The sequence below is a fragment of the Wasmannia auropunctata genome, unplaced genomic scaffold (assembly GCF_000956235.1).
Source record: "Wasmannia auropunctata unplaced genomic scaffold, wasmannia.A_1.0 LD334208.1, whole genome shotgun sequence".
In the NCBI taxonomy this organism is placed as follows: domain Eukaryota; kingdom Metazoa; phylum Arthropoda; class Insecta; order Hymenoptera; family Formicidae; genus Wasmannia; species Wasmannia auropunctata.
In genome coordinates, this window is record NW_012028682.1 from 773731 (window position 1) to 793350 (window position 19620).

Here is a 19620-nt window from a genome sequence, read left to right on the forward strand (position 1 = left end):
AAGAGGTTATGTGTCGACGTGATTCGGTTGCGCGCGCGCATCGTGCGTACTTAACCTTAAATTCTACGTTGTGAATTCGTTCGGACACCTGCAATGTGAAAACATGTTTGGCAAATTGATGTCGGGCATATTTCAATCCCTGCCGTAAATATCAAATTTTCTTTCTACTCTCGATCTGTAAAATTAATATTTTTTTGCAGTGTTCTACGCGTATTGTCAATTCTCAACACGTTCGCCGTCGTGTGTATTCTCTAATTTTCCGTTCACGTTAAATGCATTATTTTGTAAGCAAAGAAAAAAACCAATGAAATTAAACAAGTATGATTATATGTTATACACACATAATTGTCGTCAATAATGATCAGTGTGACACAAGTGGAAAACTCAATGTCGGTCATTGATAATCATGACAGTAAACGTGTTGATGGATTAAGAATTAAAAACGTTTGATATTAAAAAAATGCAAAATTTGTTTTTTTTTTTCGATTAAAATCTACTATTTGCAATAATCTGAAATATAACGCAACAATTAAGTATTAACAAAATATAAATACATTATGTAACATAGCATTTGTTAATATCTGCAGACGGGCCTCGAACCAACTTTCGCCAATAGTGCCTGCGACGCCTGTGGTGTGGAGTCCATGGAATCTAACATTTGTCAGAAACAGAATGAGATATCACTTTCCTCATCCCAGTGAAACGAAACGCATAAAGAGACATGGGTGGTTTGCACGACTGGCAACACCGAATGGTAGGAAAATTCTCCAAAGAAGAATCTTGAAGGGCAAACATGTGCTGTCTCATTAATAATTGTCCATCCGATTGATCGAATGTATTTGAAAATATATACTAAGTAATTAAATATTGTCAATTTAATTAAAGTCCTTTTTATTACAATTGTAATATTCAGCGAAAAATGGGTGTGAGGTTAATTAACATTACGTGTGCTTCATAGAAGCTAACTCTTCTACATTATCCGTAACAGAGTCCTCTGCTTCAGCCGGCAACTTAAACTTAAGCTGCTTGCAGGTCCAATAGAACGGATCGATCAGAGGTGCTTCTATTGTTATATCTTTTTGCTCTTTGCCATAGATTAGGTGCACACTTCTCAGATGTATGTGTGCCGGAATAATTTCTTGTTTACTTGGCGCCACGTTTAACAGATCTAGCAGCTGTTTATTTACCTTTGGCAAATCCCAACAGGAATCGGCGAATGGATCGACTTTCAACCATGTACCCATGAGTTCTTGGATTCGCGATCCGTGAATATTATCCCCGAGAATCGGGGCATACAGCATAGTGGAAGCGAACAACCTAACGCCATTCCACTTTCTCGCGGACGCCTGGATTTCTATTAGCGAACTCAAGTTGTGTGTCGAATTGGTTAAGACTTTATGATCTATGTTCATTATCTTGACTTCATTCCTCTTCACCGCGTTGTTACTCCACTGAGTCAACATAATAGGCTGAAATGCACATGTAATTATTTCAGAGTGAATATTAATTACTTTGTATATAGGGAACATATACATGGAGACAGATATACCTTTTTCTCTCCTAATACAGACTTTTTTAGAGTCATTGCCAAACGATAATTTCCTTTGATCTCATTTGGAACTCTGATCGTGACTACCCAATATTTCCTATATTTACCCTGAGTTCGGTGTCTCGCAGTTTTTAACTGTTCGACTATTTTTTCGTTAATTCCAAAAATATATACACCACTCATATACCTAAAAATAATCTGTAGTTAAATTTAAAATATATTTTTTTAAAGGAAAGAAAAGAAAAGAAGATTGAAGGATGATGTACATTTCTGATCCTAGGCATGGTATTAAATCCGGTACGTTTAATTCTGATTTAAGATATGGCAAAGCATCTGTTACAGTATAATCTAACGCTCCTACAATCTTGTGAGTTTGTTTTCGTACATTTGGTGAAATTCGTTGTTGGATCTTACCAGGCAATAAGGGTATACCATATGGTTTGTTTATTGCAATTATTCCATCTGTAAAAAAAAAGTACAGATTAATTTGAATAAATATTGAAATATATATCATATTTATCAGTACAACAAATATATATACATACAGACATTTTACTTCTAATAAATATTACTTATATAACTTAACAATATTTTTCAATATAACTAAAAATTTTGTATTACAAATATAATTACTTGTAAATATTGTGTATAAAAAATTTAAAGTAATTAATATAATTAATCCTATTAAATTCTTATGCAACAAGAAAAAACTAACTCTAATGATAAAAGAAAATAACCACGCTAAAATAATCTACGCAAGCGATTGTGGCCTAATGTTTTTTAAATTATAATATTAATGGTCATTACAAAGAAAATAAACATCACTTAATAGCTGCAATAATGCTGAAATTACATCAAAAAGCAGGGTTCATTAACTTTTACAAAATTGACCGAGCAGTACAAACAATATGAGTATAATAAAAATATAATATAAATTATCAATTTTATAATAATGAAAATTTTAAAAGCTTAATAAAAAGTTTAATTTTATTAGAAGATGCAAGTTATTAAATCAATCCTGAACGTATAAGAATGATTTTTCCACCTTTATTGTAAATAATGTTTTTCAGCAAATCTTTCGCAAATTCGTCCTCCGATTTCCACGGGTGAATTCGACAGTACGGATGGACCACCTTCTCCTTTGTCGTCGTGTAATTTTCTGTGGTATTATATTTTCTGTAGCAGGTGCGAAACGCCGCGGCAAACTCGCTGATCCGTATATTTCTAAATATCGTCATCGCGCCTTTCATCTCTTCCCGATCTCAGATTTGCGTGCGAGACGTCCCTTTTACAAATCTCCTCAACAGACTCCTCGCTCTTCAATTTGAGGTTAAACTCGACGCGGCTGTACGTTAATAACTGGAGAAACAAGACGACACGGACTTGATTATTTAAGAATGAACAATAGGTTCATTTATTACTTAGTTTCGATAAATTCGGGACAACTGTAAGCTTCCTTTTATAAAATTCAATGATTAATTTATCGCGAACACACGCGGACGCGGTGCGCCGATGTTGTTAACAAGATGTAAGATAGTAGTACTCACAGCCCACAGATGACACAGATTGACAGATGCTTAGGTACCTAATTTACCCAAGAATGGTAAGAATCTCAAGATACTCATGTGAGAAAGAAAATAGACATGCCAGCTGCATTTTAATGATTTTAATCCTTTCATTCCCAAATTATTTAACGGTTGCAAAAAATATTTACATTTTTGTTTATAAGACAAATAAACAAAATAATTTACAAAAATTCATTTTGACATTGTGAAAATATATTTAAGAACTTTATTCTTTATTTATATGTACTTATTTTTATTGTAAACTGATGTGAACATTTTAATTGCAGTAATTTGCATTGTAAAGTTATTATACGTGATAAAAACCTTCTTATTTATAACTTTGTCTACCTAAAATATTTAAAGAACGTTAAAATTCTGAAAATTCTTATTGTATGTCTCTACTTTAATTATAATAATATTCGAGGTTAACTTTTATCATCGAACTGTAACGGTATAACAATATAAACAAAAGACGATACCTGCAGGTATCAAAAAGTTTTTAAATTATATACATATCGAACATCATCAAACTACTACTGCTATTTACAAGCATAAATTGTCTCTGCAACCATCTATACATTATAAAATCAGTATATATATTCACATGAAAATATAGACGGTCGTAGTTTTTATTTCATAATTCATAACACCAGTACATGCAAAAGGCTCGAGAGAGAAATTATAGAGAGAGACAGTCAATATCGGCGTAGTACTGGATAGAGTTAATATGTGACCGTACTATTATAAAAACCGACAATTCTTCTGGTAAGTTGCATAACTGTCAAAATCTATGGATGGTTAGTTGAAACAATATTAATTTTATGATTTATTATTATTCTAAAATTTTGTAGACGTATTGTATATATGTATAAGTCGACTTTAATAGTATATATTTGACGGTGACTACCTTGAAAAATTCATGGTCGATTGTCAATAACACGACGATTACGATCATATACCGGCTGTGAATATGACAAATACATACTTTGTATATATGTGTATATATGTATATGTATAGTGCAATGTGGTGCAATGTGGAATCATCGCGAACGAGCCACGTTTTGCGGCGCTCGCGACGCACGCGGCTCACGGCTGTGTGCTCAGTGCTATGTTCAGTTGGTTCAGCAGAGGCGGTAGTTTGGTAGTAGCCATCGCGCAGCGAATGTGACTTGTAGTATTTTTGGCCAGTGCCCAGCCCATTCGTTCGTCTCTCACGTCTCTTTCAGTTCCGATCGATCGAGAGCCGTCGTGTTCTCCGCGCGATTCCACGAACACCCCGGTAGAGCAGCGTGAACTCCGGCTCCGCTCTCGTCGACGACGCCAGGCGAGGCAACCAGGAGGTGGCAACGACGTCAGGAGAGAGCACCAGACGGCCGGCTCTGTCCTTATCTCTATCTCTCGCTCTCCTCTTCTCGCGCGCGCGAGCGAAGCCACATCGCCACAAACTCGACTCTCGGTCGGATCGGCAGCAGCGCGGAATACCCCCCCGACATCGCGCGACACGTATATCGGATTGCTCCTCGGGCAGGAAGGGCGATCCGTCTCCGTCTCTCGACTCTCGGCTCCCCCTGAGCGGAGGATTTTCACGCTAGAAAGCGGCCGTCCAGCAGGGCGATACCATCTTATATGACTTTACTTCGACAACGAGGTAAGTTTCCCTCCTCCCCCCCCCCTCGTCCCCTCCGTCTCCCGAATTCCTTGAATTTTAGCAACATGTTCAATTAAGATCCGCCGACCTGACGACGGCGGCGGCGATCCAATCGACCCCGTCGACTCGAGCGTTAATCGACAGCGTCGATCGAATCGCCAATTAATTTTTTTTTTCTTTCGATGCCATAACCTCTCTCCGCTCGTGTCACTCGTTCGCTCGCTAATTTTAGCGATCAGCCATTTTGGACACGGCACGGACGAGGCGTGCGTGCGTGCGTGCGAACGAGCGAACGAGCCACGTACGACCCCTCGCTCTCCTGCGGAAATGAGCTTGTGTTCCTCTGTCTCTCTCTCTCTCTCCGCTCTCTCTTGCAACAACGATGACGACGACTCGCGTGCGTGTCGCATTGCACGGTGCGGATCGACGTCGCCGGCGGAGGAAGCGGCGGACCTGAAGCCGGTCCTGACCCAGCAGCGGCTCCGGACCCGCGGGGTCCGAGCTTAGCGCTGAACCTGCTATTTTCAGAGAGCCGCGCTCTTAAGACTCCTAGACCCCTCGTTCGCACGCAAAAATAGGCATGCACAACGTAAGGCGCGCGAGCTTCTGCTTTCTATGGAAAATTCCGTGGCCTGTTGCGAAGATTGTGGAAAAAAAAGTCGCGGACGGGGAGAGCACGTTGTTGAGCACGAGAAAAGGGACCGTTCACGCTTTCCAGCGGGTGGAGGAGAAGAGGGGACGAATGCGAACTAGACAAACGGATCTCTTTATTCGCCCTGACCGTATATATATTTTTACTACTTCAACTAACTCACGTTTTGTGCAATTTCGTAGCTCCCGTATGTACTCTCTACATAAGAGAATAGGATGGATATATGTAGAAGGGCGGGAAGAGGAGCAACGTGTAGGAAGCACAGTGTGAAAACAAGCGGGTCTATTTTAGCGAGCACTTCTCCAACTAGCCTATCGCATCTGTATTCTGACGCGTATCCGTGGCCACAATGAGGAATTTATTTCTCTCTCTCTCTTTCTCTCCCAACGAGAGAACGAGCAATCCGTTCTATACGAGTAGAAACTGTTAGCATTTGACAAGCAGTATTTGTCAGCATTGACATTTGACATTTTGTAGTCAAATGCAAGGTATATAGCCAGCTGCATTATTACTGCACGTTGCTCATTTATTACAACTAATTGTGTCATGTATTTATTACATATTCTCCTCTCAAAAATACTGCATCGAACAGATCGAGCCATTTATAACATAATGGTTTATTAGAAGTTAGGAGTTTGTCAAGTGATATAAGAGCCCAAGTATCATTTTTTGTTTCAAATTAATATGTAAAATTTACATTTACGATAAAAAATATTATTCTGTATTTTCTAAGTTTTCAGTGTGGTCGAATTCTCATACATATTTTAAGAAGATCAAGATCCCTATATAGAGATTTTCAAAAAGTTTTTTGAATTTGTAATACTTCGTCTGCTTCCCTTGGTTCGTTGTTATTAATTACGTTGTTTTCGTAACTCGTCGTTTTAGTTCTAAAATTGTACACGTTTCGAGATAACTAAATGACTTGGCAGAATTAACTTTACGCTTTAACTGCCGTTCAAATTATAAAGATAACGGTTGAAGAACGGAACGCAACATTCCTTGCGATATTCCTGCGTTCTGCGTATTTATTTATTATTTTATATAATCTTGCGCGAAAGAGAATACTTTTTTACGTTATGATCTCTGCGATGTTCGAGAAATGTTAAACTTGTAACGAAAAAAACTAGGAACGAGCAAACGTGTCTCGCGTGACGTTTGCATTATTATACGAATTACCAATTGCTGTGTCATCTAATAACTGTTGCGAAAGATCAATCGTCGATCACGATTTATATATGTAGGTCAAAGCTAGTGATACATATCTAATTAATCACAGCATATTTTTGCTCTATTAACGTCGATAAATAAGGCAATGCTGACTGGTTGAAATTTTTTACGTGAATTTGGCTGATTTTTCAACGAATTCCATGGAAGCTTTAAACAGATATTAAAAATTAAATCCAATTTTGTAAAAATCAATCTAATTATTGCACATTATCTCTCACGATTTTTCGCCAGTACATTTCCAGTACAGTTTCTCCAATAGCAATATTAGTTCGGAGACATTCAATATGTGCTGCGATTAGATTATATAGCTGTGTAGATACACTGCAAATACCGTTGATAAAGAAAAATCGCAGATAATACATTCTTTCGGCGCGATTTTCTAGTACGTGTTGTTCAATCTCGTCACGATCAGCAATAACTCGCACGGCTCGTGTTTGTAAATACATTCCCCTGTCGACAGTACAAACTTCCTCGAGCGCAGTGTCGGGCGTCAGTCTGTGCAGGAGTTTGACTGTGGGATTCTTCGGAATTTCGAAAAGAGTCCGCTTCGGAATAAAAGGCATTGATGTCATCAGGTACCGTTTACATTTCTCTTAAGATTTGAGAATCGAAGCTTCGTTAGACTGAAAAAAAAAATTTGCATGTAAATTCGTTACAAGGAATTGGAAGACCCATTTCTCAAACGTTTCGCGACATTCTGGAAAGCAGTCCAGTTCCAGTTTTTGAAGTATTAAAAATATTCAAAGGCGATTGCATCAGGCAAGATTAACTCTTAAAAGTCTTCTTCCTTTGTCCGTGCGTGACTAGCGAATGTGTTTTTTTTTGTGCGTTTATCTGACCAAGATGGCCTGCTACTTTGACCCTTAAGTGTATACAACGTATACGGCTCTCGATAACGATGCAAAATAATACTGCTTTATCAGGCGGCAGCGGTTCTCAAACGTCGTGTTTCTCTACGTGAAATTTGCACTATCTCTCGCCGAAGAACATTTCTTCGGAACTTGTCTCGCTCTGCGGTAAAACAATTTCCGACTCTGTAAATGCCTTTGCAATTCGAAGGGGTGCACCCGAAACTCCGTTCTCTTCGACGGGAATAAAATAATCGTGTTATTATATTAGAACGTGCGCGTATGCGTGTGTGTTTGGTCACAGCGATGAAGTAACGTTACGAGTTCCATGCTCTCACTTTCTCCGAATCCGAATCGCGAGCAAAAGGCAAGTGTGCCAGAACGAGTTTCGCCGGAGGAAAGTATTTATCGAGGATCGCCGGGCCAATATAATTACGGCGCATCAAGAGCGTCTCGCGTTCCTGAACGGAGAGCTCCTAAACGGAATGTTATTTAGTTGTTAAAACTACTTGGTCGCCGAGGATCTATACATTCTCGGCTTTACATGAAATGAGCACATAAATCTTTCCGCGATGAAGAATAACAAGTTTCTTTTCGGAGGTATTTAAATGCTAGCTCAAACTCATTGCATAAAAAACTATATATATGCAAATGTCGAGACGGTGTTAGGGATTTGCCAATTCAAACGGAATTTGCATTAAGTAAATCTTCGTGTAAATGCTGCAAAGAACCTGTTTTGTATTCAAATATGTTTCAGAGGGGACATAAATATTTAATTATCAAGAATTATCAATGTAAGATTGCTATTGAAAAATTGAGATTATAAAGTTATTCGTCAAATTAACTATTCACCGCTTTCGTGTCGCGAGAGGCATGATGTTTATTACCCGATTTAATCACACGCTCGATATATAAACTGCACCGCAGTTAAAACAGAGAATCGAGTGAAACGGATGCTCAATCCAGAGACGCGATCTGGACCTGGGTCAACTCTCACCCCGACCTATCTCACGAGGTTTCTTCCTAGATCTTTCGCGCTATTCGCAAGTCGTTGACCCAGGGGGTCTCGATCGACCGCTGGGAAACTTATTTCTACGTAAATTTAGTATATAGATTTTGCCACGGGATTAATTTTTAGTCTCACACACGCACGCGCGCACGCATGGCACAAATGTGAATTCCACAATTTGTTGAGAGAGAAGCTCTCTCGATTGCAAGCCGGTTAGCCACTTGAGAGTAGAGTAGAGTGACCTTGCCCGAAGGCTGCTCTCTCCTTAGAAGAGGCGACGTCGGCATCCGGATCGGCGTCGTCGGCGCGACGATCAATATACAGCGGCGAAAGGACGCGTGCGCGCCGCGGGGGTAGGCCGACCCCGGGGTCCCGAGAGCCGTCAGACTACGAAGAGACCGAGTAACCACTCTAGTTGCGCTAGCGAGAGGCCGACCTCCTCAGCTCTCTCTCTCACACACGCTCTCTCTCTCTCTTTCTTCGGCGAGACTACCCCCTGCGCGAGAATCGATTCTCTCTCGGCGACGCGACAGACCTGCTCTACTTTTTCCACTCTTTCTCTCTCTTTCTCCACGAAAGCCTCGTCCTTTTTCGACGTATCTCTCTCTCTGCTCTGCTCTGCACGAGGGTGCCGTTGAAGAAGAGGAAGAAATCTGGATACACCTGGCGATCAACGACAGCAGCCGCGTCACCGTCGCAAATCACGACTTATGCGTCTGTACCGAGCAGGTAACCGTTTTCTGGTGCACGCACTCTTCCACGAGGGATTTACCTCCCCCGAACGATCACCACCTCGCGATTGGATTAACCGAGATTTGCTGTTAGATTATTGCTGAGTGAGTAAGTTCCGTCGCTAGGGAACGAGAGAAATTCTCTGCGGGCCCCATGCGTGAATCAAATATCAAGAATCGAGAGTAACGCACGTTTCGTAAAAGAAAAAAATCCTATTGTTAAATCGAGAAGCGGACAACATTCGCGGATTGTCATCTCAAATTAATTCTCGCGGCCCCTCTCTCAGAAATACGTGGTGCCTTTATTAAAAGGATAACGTACAATTTAGCCTGACTTAAAAAAGAGAGTTGCTGCCACGTCTTGATACACGCCTTTGAGGTGTCTTAACAGTAGCCACGAATGCGCCGCTTATAGCATGGTAAATGGAGCGCAAGAATCAATATTAATAACGCGCACAGTTATTGTAAACAACAGGCACCGGCTGCAGTCGGGTGCAGAATTACACACCACTTACACATTGCAAATTGAAACACGATCGTCCTTGTGTGCGAATCGCACTCTCGAGATATCGCGGATGCTAAATCAATAGAGAATGTCTCGAGGAATACTGTTTCTTTGCAGTATCATAAGAAGGAGACATTAATTATTCGTGATAACCGTATAAATCCCTGTGCACGAACTTTCGACCGGTCTCGCGGAATGATTATGCGCGAATAAAAACAATTCTTTGCTCCATAATCTCACGAGGAATGCTATACGAATAATCTATATTATTATAAAAAATTTATAATCTTATCTTGGCAAGTAACATTTTACGAAACGGAATCGATCGAATGAACAACGTTCGGAGAACCGTCGAGTTACGTCGCAAACATATGTTTGTGTCTGAAGCAGTAGAGCTTACTCTCTTCATTTATTATATATGTATATACCTCCGTGCAATCATACTTCGAGCGAATGTGCATTTGTTGCGACTGCATTTGTTCGATTATCGAGAGAGATCAAATCTGCTCGTCGCAATCTCGTTTCCGCAACTTCAAGGACATTCAGTCCGACCTGAGCGATCATCGCTATCATGTTCCTAATACGGCTCGTCCCGCACGAAAATCATCCGGATGATCGTTTAGCATCATAGCCAGATGAAAACGTACACCGGTCCGATGATCGTCCATGTTCGAAAATTATCCTGAATTTCATCCTCATGGTTTTGCATCTCTCGCGAATGCTTTTAGCAGACCACTAACTCGCATGGATAAGAGCAAGCCCGCAAGATTTGCCCATCTTTCTTCGCATCTGGACTACATCCGCAATCCTGCGATTGAAATGATCCCAATAGGATCGAGGTTAAAGGGAAAAACAATAAAAATAAATAATAGTCTTAATTAAAGTTGTGCAATTAAAGTTGAGCAGATGTACTCTGAGCAAACACAAATGTCTTAGTTTCAAACTTTAAATGACTTTTTAAATTAAAATTCTATTTTCTTCCTAAATTTAATATAAATTAAATTTTCTTATATGTTTAAATAAATTTGAAATAACACTCCCAGATATAAAATCTTTAATTTCTTTAAATTCCCCAAATTTGAAACAAAAAGATTTCCACTAATTGTCTTTGGTAATTCATTATCTTTAAATGTATTTCAAATATAAAATATTTAATTTATTTTAGGAGGGATAATTTATATTAAAAAAAATTAGGATTACGGAAGTTGTAATCCAACAAAAAATCGGAAATGAATAATAAATTGATTGGGACTGCTTCAAGACTTTTTTTTTGTTCTTTTTCGCAGAAACATCCAGGATATCATCCAGAGGGAAAGGATCGGCGTGTAGCAAAGGCGGCGGCGATAGTAGAACATTATTATCTGACTGGCGATCATCAAACGGCAACACCATCACCACCCACGACCGTTTGTTTTCGTGCGACGAGTTAACCGGCGAGTTAACGTCGACATCGTCGTTACCAACCTGGTACCGCAGATTGCCAGGCTTTCTTAGGGCGACCAGCAACGGACAGGCAGCGTGTATGATCATTGAGGACTACCCCCCTACCCCGCCCGCCACCGCCAAACCGAGGCAACACCCGAGGCATCAAGATACCACCCAACGATTCCTAAACCTCCACCTGGTCCTGCCTAAGCACAGGACCTCAAAATTTTCCAGGTTTGTGAGTCAGTCTGGTTAGTGTCTATTTCTTTATTTTAAATTTTGTCGGAAAAAATTTGTCTTTAAAAGCGTATCGTAATATTTTTTAAAATCTGAAATGCTAAAAAAAAGAACGCTTAAAGAAAAAATTGAAAAAAATTATTAAAATAAATTTGTTATAAAATTTTTAACTTATTGTTTTTAATTCAATCAGTGAATAAAATCACAAACATTAGTAGGGTAGTTTGAGTTACTAGCGATATTAAAGGCAAGCCTTTTCCTCTTTATAGTAATAGGCATCGGAAGCTACAGCCATTCAGAGAAACGTGACTGGCGTCAGCGGGTAGCGGCGCGGCACGCCTTACCGCTAATAAGGACTACAATCCTGAGAAGAGGAAGAACCACCCTGACTCGACACGCTGCTGTTACGAGCTACCACGAGCAGGTAGCGACCATCGCCTGCTACTGGCCACCACTGGCTACCAAACTGCCGCTGGCTGGAGACGTGCGACAGAGGGGATCTAGAAGAATCAGGACGAAGACGTTACCCACCTGAGAAAGAAGAGAGGGAAAAATCGAGAAAGAGCAGATCTCAACGTCATCCCACGAGCTGCTTAAAAGCTGATCTTTTTCGTCGCGATTCGTTAATACTTTCACAACGACGTCTCATCAGAGATCTCTGTCGATCGGAGAAGTTAAGTTTGTTAAGAGCAAGAGAAGACGGAAACATCGGTCACCATGGGGAGCTTGAACGTCAATCGCAATGTCAGCGATGCTTTTTATCGCTACAAGATGCCGCGGATCCAGGCGAAGGTGGAGGGCAAGGGAAACGGTATTAAGACAGTGATCGTCAACATGGTGGATGTGGCGAAGGCGATCGGCCGTCCGGCCACGTATCCGACCAAGTACTTTGGTTGTGAGCTGGGCGCGCAGACGCAATTTGACTTCAAGAACGAGCGTTTCATCGTCAACGGCTCGCATGACGCGACGAAGCTGCAGGACCTGCTGGATGGTTTCATTCGGAAATACGTTCTTTGCCCGGCCTGCGACAATCCGGAAACCGAGTTGATGGTCAGCTCGAAGAAAGGCACGATCTCACAGGGATGCAAGGCGTGTGGACATCATGGCCTTCTCGAGAGCAATCACAAGCTGAACACGTACATCTTGAAGAATCCGCCGAGCTTGAATCCGGCGGTGCAGGGCAGTTCGTTGACAGAGGGTAAACGTGGCAAACGCTCGAAACGCGCCAACGGCGATGCCGCGGGTACAGTCACCACCGCCACCGCCACCACCAACGGCAACGATCGATCTGGTTCGCCGGAAAATGACGTCAACAACTCTGCAGACATCGCGGTGGAACCGCCGCCAGTGAGAACGATCAATGACGACGGGGATGATCTTAAATGGGCGGTGGATGTGTCCGAGGAGGCGGTCAGAGCTCGTCTCCAAGATCTGACAGATGGTGCGAAGGGTATGACTATTAGCGATGACCTTGACAAGAGTGAAAAGGAGCGCATGGATATGTTCTACAAACTGGTCAAATGCCGTCGCGATGCCGGCCAGCTCGACAACAATCACAAGGAGATCGTGGCCGAGGCGGAGCGTCTCGAGATTAAGACCAAGGCGCCATTGATTCTTGCCGAGCTGTTGTTCGATCAGGGAATCGCCGCGCAGGCGAAGAAATATCGGGTCCTACTGTTACGCTTCACTCACGACGATATTAAGGCGCAAAAATATTTGATCAGAGGAATCGAGCAAGTGATCGCGCTGCATAAGGATGCGCTGATGCCGAAGGTTCCCGGAATCCTTAAGGTAAAAGAATAAATATTTTAGAAATTGTTTAGAAAATGTTCGGAAAGAGAGCGCGAGATAAATTGTATTAAAAATTTAATTAATAAGTATTATTCTAATATTAATACATAATTCTTGGATATCACTATTGAATTATTTAATTACTTAAAATACTTGCGTGCATTACAGTTATTTTATGATGCTGATATCCTGGAAGAGAAGGCATTTGATGAGTGGTCAAGTAAAGTCAGCAAGAAATATGTCTCAAAGGACCTGTCGCAGGAGATCCATGATCGAGCCGCGCCATTTTTAACATGGTTGAAAGTTGCAGAGGAAGAGGAATCTGAATCCGATGAAGAAGATGATGATGTGGAGGTAATCTCATTGTTCATATGAACTTTTATGAGAAATACTAATTCTTTAATTCAATTTTTTAATTCTGCTATTCTAATTCTGCTATTAATTCTCGATTAAAAATGAAAACTTATTTTATTTGTTCTTTCTTTTAGAAAAATTCTAAAAATAAGTAAATTAAAAAATGGCTTAAACTATTTTTTATTTTTTTCAAAGTAATCTTTATTGAATTTAATGTTCTGTTTATAAATTTCTCGAGAACTGTTCTTTTAGCTGCATTATTTACGCCCTTTAAACAGTTTATAAATTATTTAAAAATATATATATATATTTTTTTTATAGCTTTGTAATATATTCAACAAATTTTCCATTTTAGATCGAATACGACGACAGAGCCAAGCAGGAATCCCTGAAACAAAAGCAGCCACCGGCCACGCCAAAGCCTGCCGCTACTACCGTCGCTGCCGCCGTAAACAATGATTCCGAGGATGACTTCGATATCGATGCCATTTAAAGCATTACGCATACACCATCGTATACACGTACCATACACATAACACACACACACAGATATAGTATATACACACAAGCGCGACGGATGACAAGAAACACTGGTCCGAGCTGTAATATCCGAGAATGAATAATCATTTTTCTCTCGAACAGAATCGTGCAAATGCAATCTCAAGTTATACGCAAATAGATATAGGATTTTCGTTGTTTTAGGCTGACAAGACGTAATTAAACAATGCCGTTTACATGTGAATGAAGGGGGGGAAAAAAGGAGAAAAAGAAATTTTAACCGTTCCTAAGAGTTTAGAATGATTTATGTATGTACAGTATATTCGCAATACTTTTAATTATTTTAACAATGCAAAAACAATACGCATTTATTGAAAGATCGTTGTTTCTTTAACATTGAATCGATTGTTGTCGAAACTTTTTTAATGGTGCGCGTATATCTTGAAATGCATTCCTTTTCAGGCAAAAAAAAGACATTCATAAAGTTCATGAGCGTTTCCTGGAAATTGGCCTGCTAAAAGCGTTCTTTATTGTATTTACTTATTGTAATTATTCAAATAAATATGGTTTATTGCAATGATCACCCGATGTCTCCGCAGCTGACAGAAAAATATATTACAATTGCAAATGTAACAGCGTTAATCCGATATTTAATTTAAATTTGTCGATTGAACAAACGTTATAGTTTCAGTGACGAATTGCCAAGCATATCTATATTTTTGTGTGCTATTTACGCAAGCTCAAGTTTCTTCTTGAACGTATTTTTATTTAAAAAAAATAGAGGATAGCTAAAGAGATATCCACAAAACATTCCGATGAGAACACGCCGATATTGTGAAAGCACGAATCACCGTTCGCAAAATCTGTCCAACAGTTAGCATGCAGTCACTTGTCCAAATAAGAATATACAGCTAGAGTGAATTAATTTCATTTAATATTCGGTAAACGAGAAATATATAGTGCATCATGTATGAAAATGAGGGGAGGGGGGAGTGTCGCCTATATATAACGTATCTTGCAAAACATATATTACATATTGATTCTAGCTGTCACATCGTCCCTTCTCGACGACGATGCATTCGCGACGCTCTCATCGCGCAGTCTCGTTGAAACGCGCGGGAAAACCACCGACGTCGTCGAGCGTCACGGGTGAGATTCTCGTTGACGAACCGTCCTCCGCGACCAACGAGAAATTCATCTCGGAATATTTCCGGCCGAGAGATGTGCGCGAAGGGGGAAAGAGAGGGGTAGCGCGAGAGTGAGCGAAATTTGGCGGCAAGGCCCGATCAGCTGATTGGCGGGTGGCCGTTTGGGCGCGAAACGCTGGCACGGGAGGCCAATCGCGGACGCGGTCGAGATAATTTCACCCGCGTATTCCGCCGCGTAAGGCAGTCAGTGTCCTCTGCCCCGTTCGTCGGAACGGTTCCTGGCGTCACCTCGTTACCGCCGTCATCGTTCGTTGTCGTCCTCGCCCACCGCCGCCGCCGTCGTCGTCGTCGTCATCGTCGTGGCGGTTGATCAGCTGAATCGTCGAGTCCAGTTGAAGAGTCGTGAGCCGTGAACGTCCGCGAGCCCTTCCCGTTAACGATGGCACTGCACGAATCCACGAAAGAGAACGTCCGCAAGCACCTCGAGGACGTGTCGTTACACGTAAGTCCGTTAGTCTTCCTCGCCTTCTTCCTCGGGCCATAACTCTCTCCATCATCGCACCACCTCTTTCTGTCTCTCTATTCTTCCAGATCGATTTCATTTCATTATCGGAGTTTTGCCCGCCCGCAATTCGCGTATCTTCGTTATCGCCAAATCACGCGAGTGGAAAAATTCATCGAGTTGGATCCGCACCCTTCGGCTTCCTACGCACGCACACGGTCTACGCCCTATATGCGCTTTTAAGACGCGAGAAACGGCTGCCTTTCTTTAAAATGGAACGAGCAATGCGGTAGATGAGATCTCCTGATGATAACTGGAGTAAAATAATTGTGACATATGTATACTTATATTTATGGGCATACGACATATAAAAACACTGGTCAATTCGGAGTAAACGTTGCTTTTAAGAAAAATGTCTAGGAATTGAAACTGAATTTATAACTCGTCATCGAAAAATTCTCGCGTGTTTATACTTTAGATGTGTCTCTTAAATTCCGCGAATAGAATCGTAACGCCGAGAAGATTTCTGTATCGCATTTCTTCCTTCTTCATTAGACGGAGCTAAACTGCAGCAGTAGACTCTTGATTTGTTTTCCCGTCAGCTGTTATATGTTCAGACGTGTCCTGTGCGAAAACATAAATCCGCCGTTCATTAATGTGATTGCGGAGCACGTGGCGTTTCGGAAGATTCGCTAATGCGATGGCAAGCTCGCGTTTCGAAAAACAAATTAAATCATTTATAGCGATGTGATAGTCACGTTAAAAGGCTTGGTCGAGGCACGACTCATCCTCCCTGGTCTCACGCGCTGACGCGTGCATTTAAATGCACAGGCTTGTGTGCGTATCTTGCATTAGCTATATATATATACATGAAGCAGCTGTATATATATGTATCTCCTCGCGTTGCCTCGCGTGTTCAATATAGAACTTAGAATGTCCAGTGTCTTTCGTCAGAATGTCTTATCATTAAATATATTTGCGATTTTATATTCGATGTTATCGTCGTCGATAACCTGAAAAGATGAATAAGGAGGTAAAGGATTTCCTGCATTTTTGTCTCGCTGTGACAGAATTCTCCCGCCCATTTTGATACTCCTCTAGGTTATGTTTTTTTTTTGCCAATCTCCATAAATATTTCTCACTCGTTGAATGTATAAAAAAATATATTAATTTATGTATGAAGGAACAGTTATGCGTGCAAGATAAATTTGGTAAATCATTTTAGGATTTTCTCCCGAATTCTTCTGACAAATTTAGATACTTGGATTAGTTTTAACAGATTGCGCAATTAAAAATCTACATGATATATCTAAATAAACTGAACGCATTTGAATGAAAGAATTTCTCAATGCATCTCAGTGTATTGCAGAATTTTTTAATCATTGATGTCTCTTGTTATTATATTAAAAATATTTTATATTGAAATAATCTGTTTAGAAATATTAATTTTATTTATTGCACAAGATTATGCAATCCTGTTCTCTTATATATGCATAGATTTTCTTCGAATGAGTAACGCTGAGCTGTTCGATCAATTACAGAAAAGAATTATAATTTATATAACAATGCATGTACATAATTTAGAATATATTTACGTTGACAATTTTTGAGTAATTCATTACTCAAATTAACATTTTTTTTTTCTTGCAGACATCACCAAAGAAATCATGCATTTCTCCAACTATATCTCAGGATCATAGCTTAAAAAATGGGGTAGGTGCGGTTTACTTATTATATCAATTTTGCATCTTGATACATTTTATTTTATATTAAAATTTCATTGATCAGCTTACGTCATTCAGTGATAATGATAAATTTGTAGCTTGCCAAGACGAAAGCTGTACGAAAGGTACAACTACAAGATGACTTCAATCCAGAACTGGAGCCACTGCTCCAGGAAGGTCCAAATCGCTTTGTAATGTTCCCTATTCAGTATCCTGACATCTGGGATATGTACAAAAAAGCTGTAGCCTCCTTTTGGACTATAGAAGAAGTACCTCTTCACAAGGTATAAGCTCTTAATCTATAACATATTTTTTTTCTAAAGATTAAAAAATATACAGTTTGAAAATTTAGCATATTTAATAGCTATAATAATAATAATAAATTTTTCAATAGAAATAGACTTTAATAAATATTTTGTATTTCTAACAATGAATTCTTGTAATTTTTACAGCTGGACAAGAAAGAGTGGGATGAAAAGCTAAATTCTGACGAGAAATATTTTATCTCTCATGTCTTGGCATTTTTCGCCGCTTCTGACGGTATTGTTAATGAAAATTTAATTGAAAGATTCAGTCAGGAAGTGAAAATCACTGAAGCACGTTGTTTCTACGGCTTTCAAATTGCCATAGAAAATATCCATTCTGAGATGTATTCTTTGCTCATTGAAACTTATATTTCCAATCCGAAAGAAAAGTGAGTGAAATTTATATTTGACATGTACTTTCTCACACACACACACACAAAATTTGTATATTTTATATTTACCTGTATTGAATTTGTATTTATATTTCAATTACGTATGTATTATTACATAAACTACATTGACGACTCTTTTTCAGAGATTTTCTATTTAATGCGATCGAGACACTTCCTTGTGTGGGGAAGAAGGCCAATTGGGCATTAAACTGGATCAATCACGAGAGCGCTACATTTCCTGAACGTATAATCGCGTTCGCGGCGGTCGAGGGTATATTCTTCAGCGGCAGTTTCGCAGCGATTTTTTGGCTGAAGAAACGTGGAGTCATGCCAGGTCTCACCTTTAGCAACGAACTTATCTCGCGAGACGAAGTCAGTAAATTAGCTTTAATGTTTTTTTTTACATCAACTGTATTTACATTAAGTTAATTTATTTAATAAATTGTTTTCTTTTTTGCTTTTAGGGATTACACTGCGATTTCGCGTGTTTATTGTTTAAACATATTGTACAAAAGCCGTCGTTCGAGCGTGTGAAATCGATCATAATGGACGCTGTAGAGATTGAAAAGGAATTTTTGACGCAGGCGTTGCCGGTTCAACTGATAGGAATGAATTGCACACTCATGTGTAACTATATCGAATTCGTTGCGGACAGATTGTTCGTTGCGTTAGGATTTGAAAAAGTAATGTATAAAAAATTTTATTTTAATATTTTCATATTTATATTTTACATAATAATCCTGATAATTGTAACAAAGTTTTAAATCTTATTTTAATTGTATTTATTAAAATTAATTAATTGTACTTATTAAAAGGTGTGGAATAATATCGTGATAATTTTAGGTTTACAATTCAGAGAATCCATTCTCGTTCATGAATTTCATCTCCATGGAGGGCAAGACAAATTTCTTCGAAAAGAAAGTAGGCGAGTACAAGAAATTTGGAGTCGTGGAGGAAAGTTCTCAAAAGAAGAACAACATGTCGAATATGGAGTTTGGAGCAAATTTTTAATATAAAGGTTTGACTGTACAAATATTATAAAACAAACAAAAAATGTTACATGTGCTCTCCGAAAATAGTGAAAAAAAGAACTGATAATCTCCGTGACTTTGAAATAATTTTATAATAACGATAAATTTTAATTTAAAAAAATATTTTTGACAAGTATTCGCGAGACGAAAAAAATGTTTGTATAGTTTTTATAGAAAAAATGTTTGTATAGTTTTTATAGAATATATTGTAAATTGACGGCATCAATAAGAAAGATATTGTAAACGCATTTCTGCATATTTTCAGTTACAATCGTAATTTCTAAAATGCTATTTTATCAATGGTATGTTTCAGCAAAATATAACTTTAATCTACCAAGTTTTTTAATATAATTTTTATATTAAATTCTTATTGTAACCGATAAATTTTCAGAAAGAAAAAATTACTGTACAAACAGTTCTAAAAAGTAATTTTGCGATTAGAATGTTTTTTTTCATGATGCCATCGAATTGATTGACAA

At 39.3% G+C, this 19620-nt stretch overlaps 4 protein-coding genes and 1 long non-coding RNA gene across 10 annotated transcripts; 3 read left to right on the top strand and 2 right to left on the bottom strand.

Moving 5' to 3' along the window:
* Positions 1-9: 9 nt before the first annotated feature.
* Positions 10-865, top strand: LOC105459146 (39S ribosomal protein L34, mitochondrial). The gene is made up of 2 exons (XM_011704925.1): positions 10-144; positions 588-865. Exons 1-2 carry the CDS (start codon positions 104-106, stop codon positions 808-810), a joined length of 264 nt encoding a protein of 87 aa, XP_011703227.1. The 5' UTR covers positions 10-103; the 3' UTR covers positions 811-865.
* Positions 858-4108, bottom strand: LOC105459145 (RNA pseudouridylate synthase domain-containing protein 4-like). 3 transcript variants are annotated; one of them, XM_011704923.1, is made up of 5 exons: positions 4022-4108; positions 2595-2908; positions 1816-2011; positions 1550-1736; positions 858-1469 (listed from the first exon to the last, which is right to left on the bottom strand). In XM_011704923.1, the coding sequence occupies exons 2-5, from the start codon at positions 2797-2799 to the stop codon at positions 942-944; spliced, it is 1116 nt and encodes a 371-aa protein (XP_011703225.1). In that variant the 5' UTR covers positions 2800-2908; positions 4022-4108; the 3' UTR covers positions 858-941. The 3 variants fall into 3 exon arrangements, with proteins under 3 accessions (XP_011703225.1, XP_011703226.1, XP_011703224.1); XM_011704924.1 differs by lacking the exon at positions 4022-4108 and adding an exon at positions 3097-3225; XM_011704922.1 differs by lacking the exon at positions 4022-4108 and having other exon boundaries at positions 2595-3088.
* A 2710-nt stretch (positions 4109-6818) lies between these two features.
* Positions 6819-10107, bottom strand: LOC105459151. The gene is made up of 2 exons (XR_975637.1): positions 9745-10107; positions 6819-7264 (listed from the first exon to the last, which is right to left on the bottom strand). It is a non-coding gene; the product is annotated as an uncharacterized LOC105459151 (long non-coding RNA).
* A 1193-nt stretch (positions 10108-11300) lies between these two features.
* LOC105459150 (eukaryotic translation initiation factor 5) lies at positions 11301-18168 on the top strand. 2 transcript variants are annotated; one of them, XR_975636.1, is made up of 5 exons: positions 11301-11393; positions 11666-13187; positions 13356-13541; positions 13897-14089; positions 18141-18168. XR_975636.1 is itself a non-coding variant. In XM_011704931.1 (4 exons), the coding sequence occupies exons 2-4, from the start codon at positions 12114-12116 to the stop codon at positions 14032-14034; spliced, it is 1398 nt and encodes a 465-aa protein (XP_011703233.1). In that variant the 5' UTR covers positions 11301-11393; positions 11666-12113; the 3' UTR covers positions 14035-14622. The 2 variants fall into 2 exon arrangements, 1 of the variants encoding a protein (XP_011703233.1); XM_011704931.1 differs by lacking the exon at positions 18141-18168 and having other exon boundaries at positions 13897-14622.
* Positions 15407-19450, top strand: LOC105459149 (ribonucleoside-diphosphate reductase subunit M2 B). 3 transcript variants are annotated; one of them, XM_011704929.1, is made up of 8 exons: positions 15612-15689; positions 15779-16007; positions 17340-17402; positions 17512-17697; positions 17866-18107; positions 18254-18482; positions 18575-18793; positions 18954-19450. In XM_011704929.1, the coding sequence occupies exons 2-8, from the start codon at positions 15996-15998 to the stop codon at positions 19119-19121; spliced, it is 1119 nt and encodes a 372-aa protein (XP_011703231.1). In that variant the 5' UTR covers positions 15612-15689; positions 15779-15995; the 3' UTR covers positions 19122-19450. The 3 variants fall into 3 exon arrangements, with proteins under 3 accessions (XP_011703229.1, XP_011703231.1, XP_011703230.1); XM_011704927.1 differs by lacking the exon at positions 15779-16007 and having other exon boundaries at positions 15407-15689; XM_011704928.1 differs by lacking the exons at positions 15612-15689; positions 15779-16007 and adding an exon at positions 16565-16722.
* Positions 19451-19620: the final 170 nt, after the last annotated feature.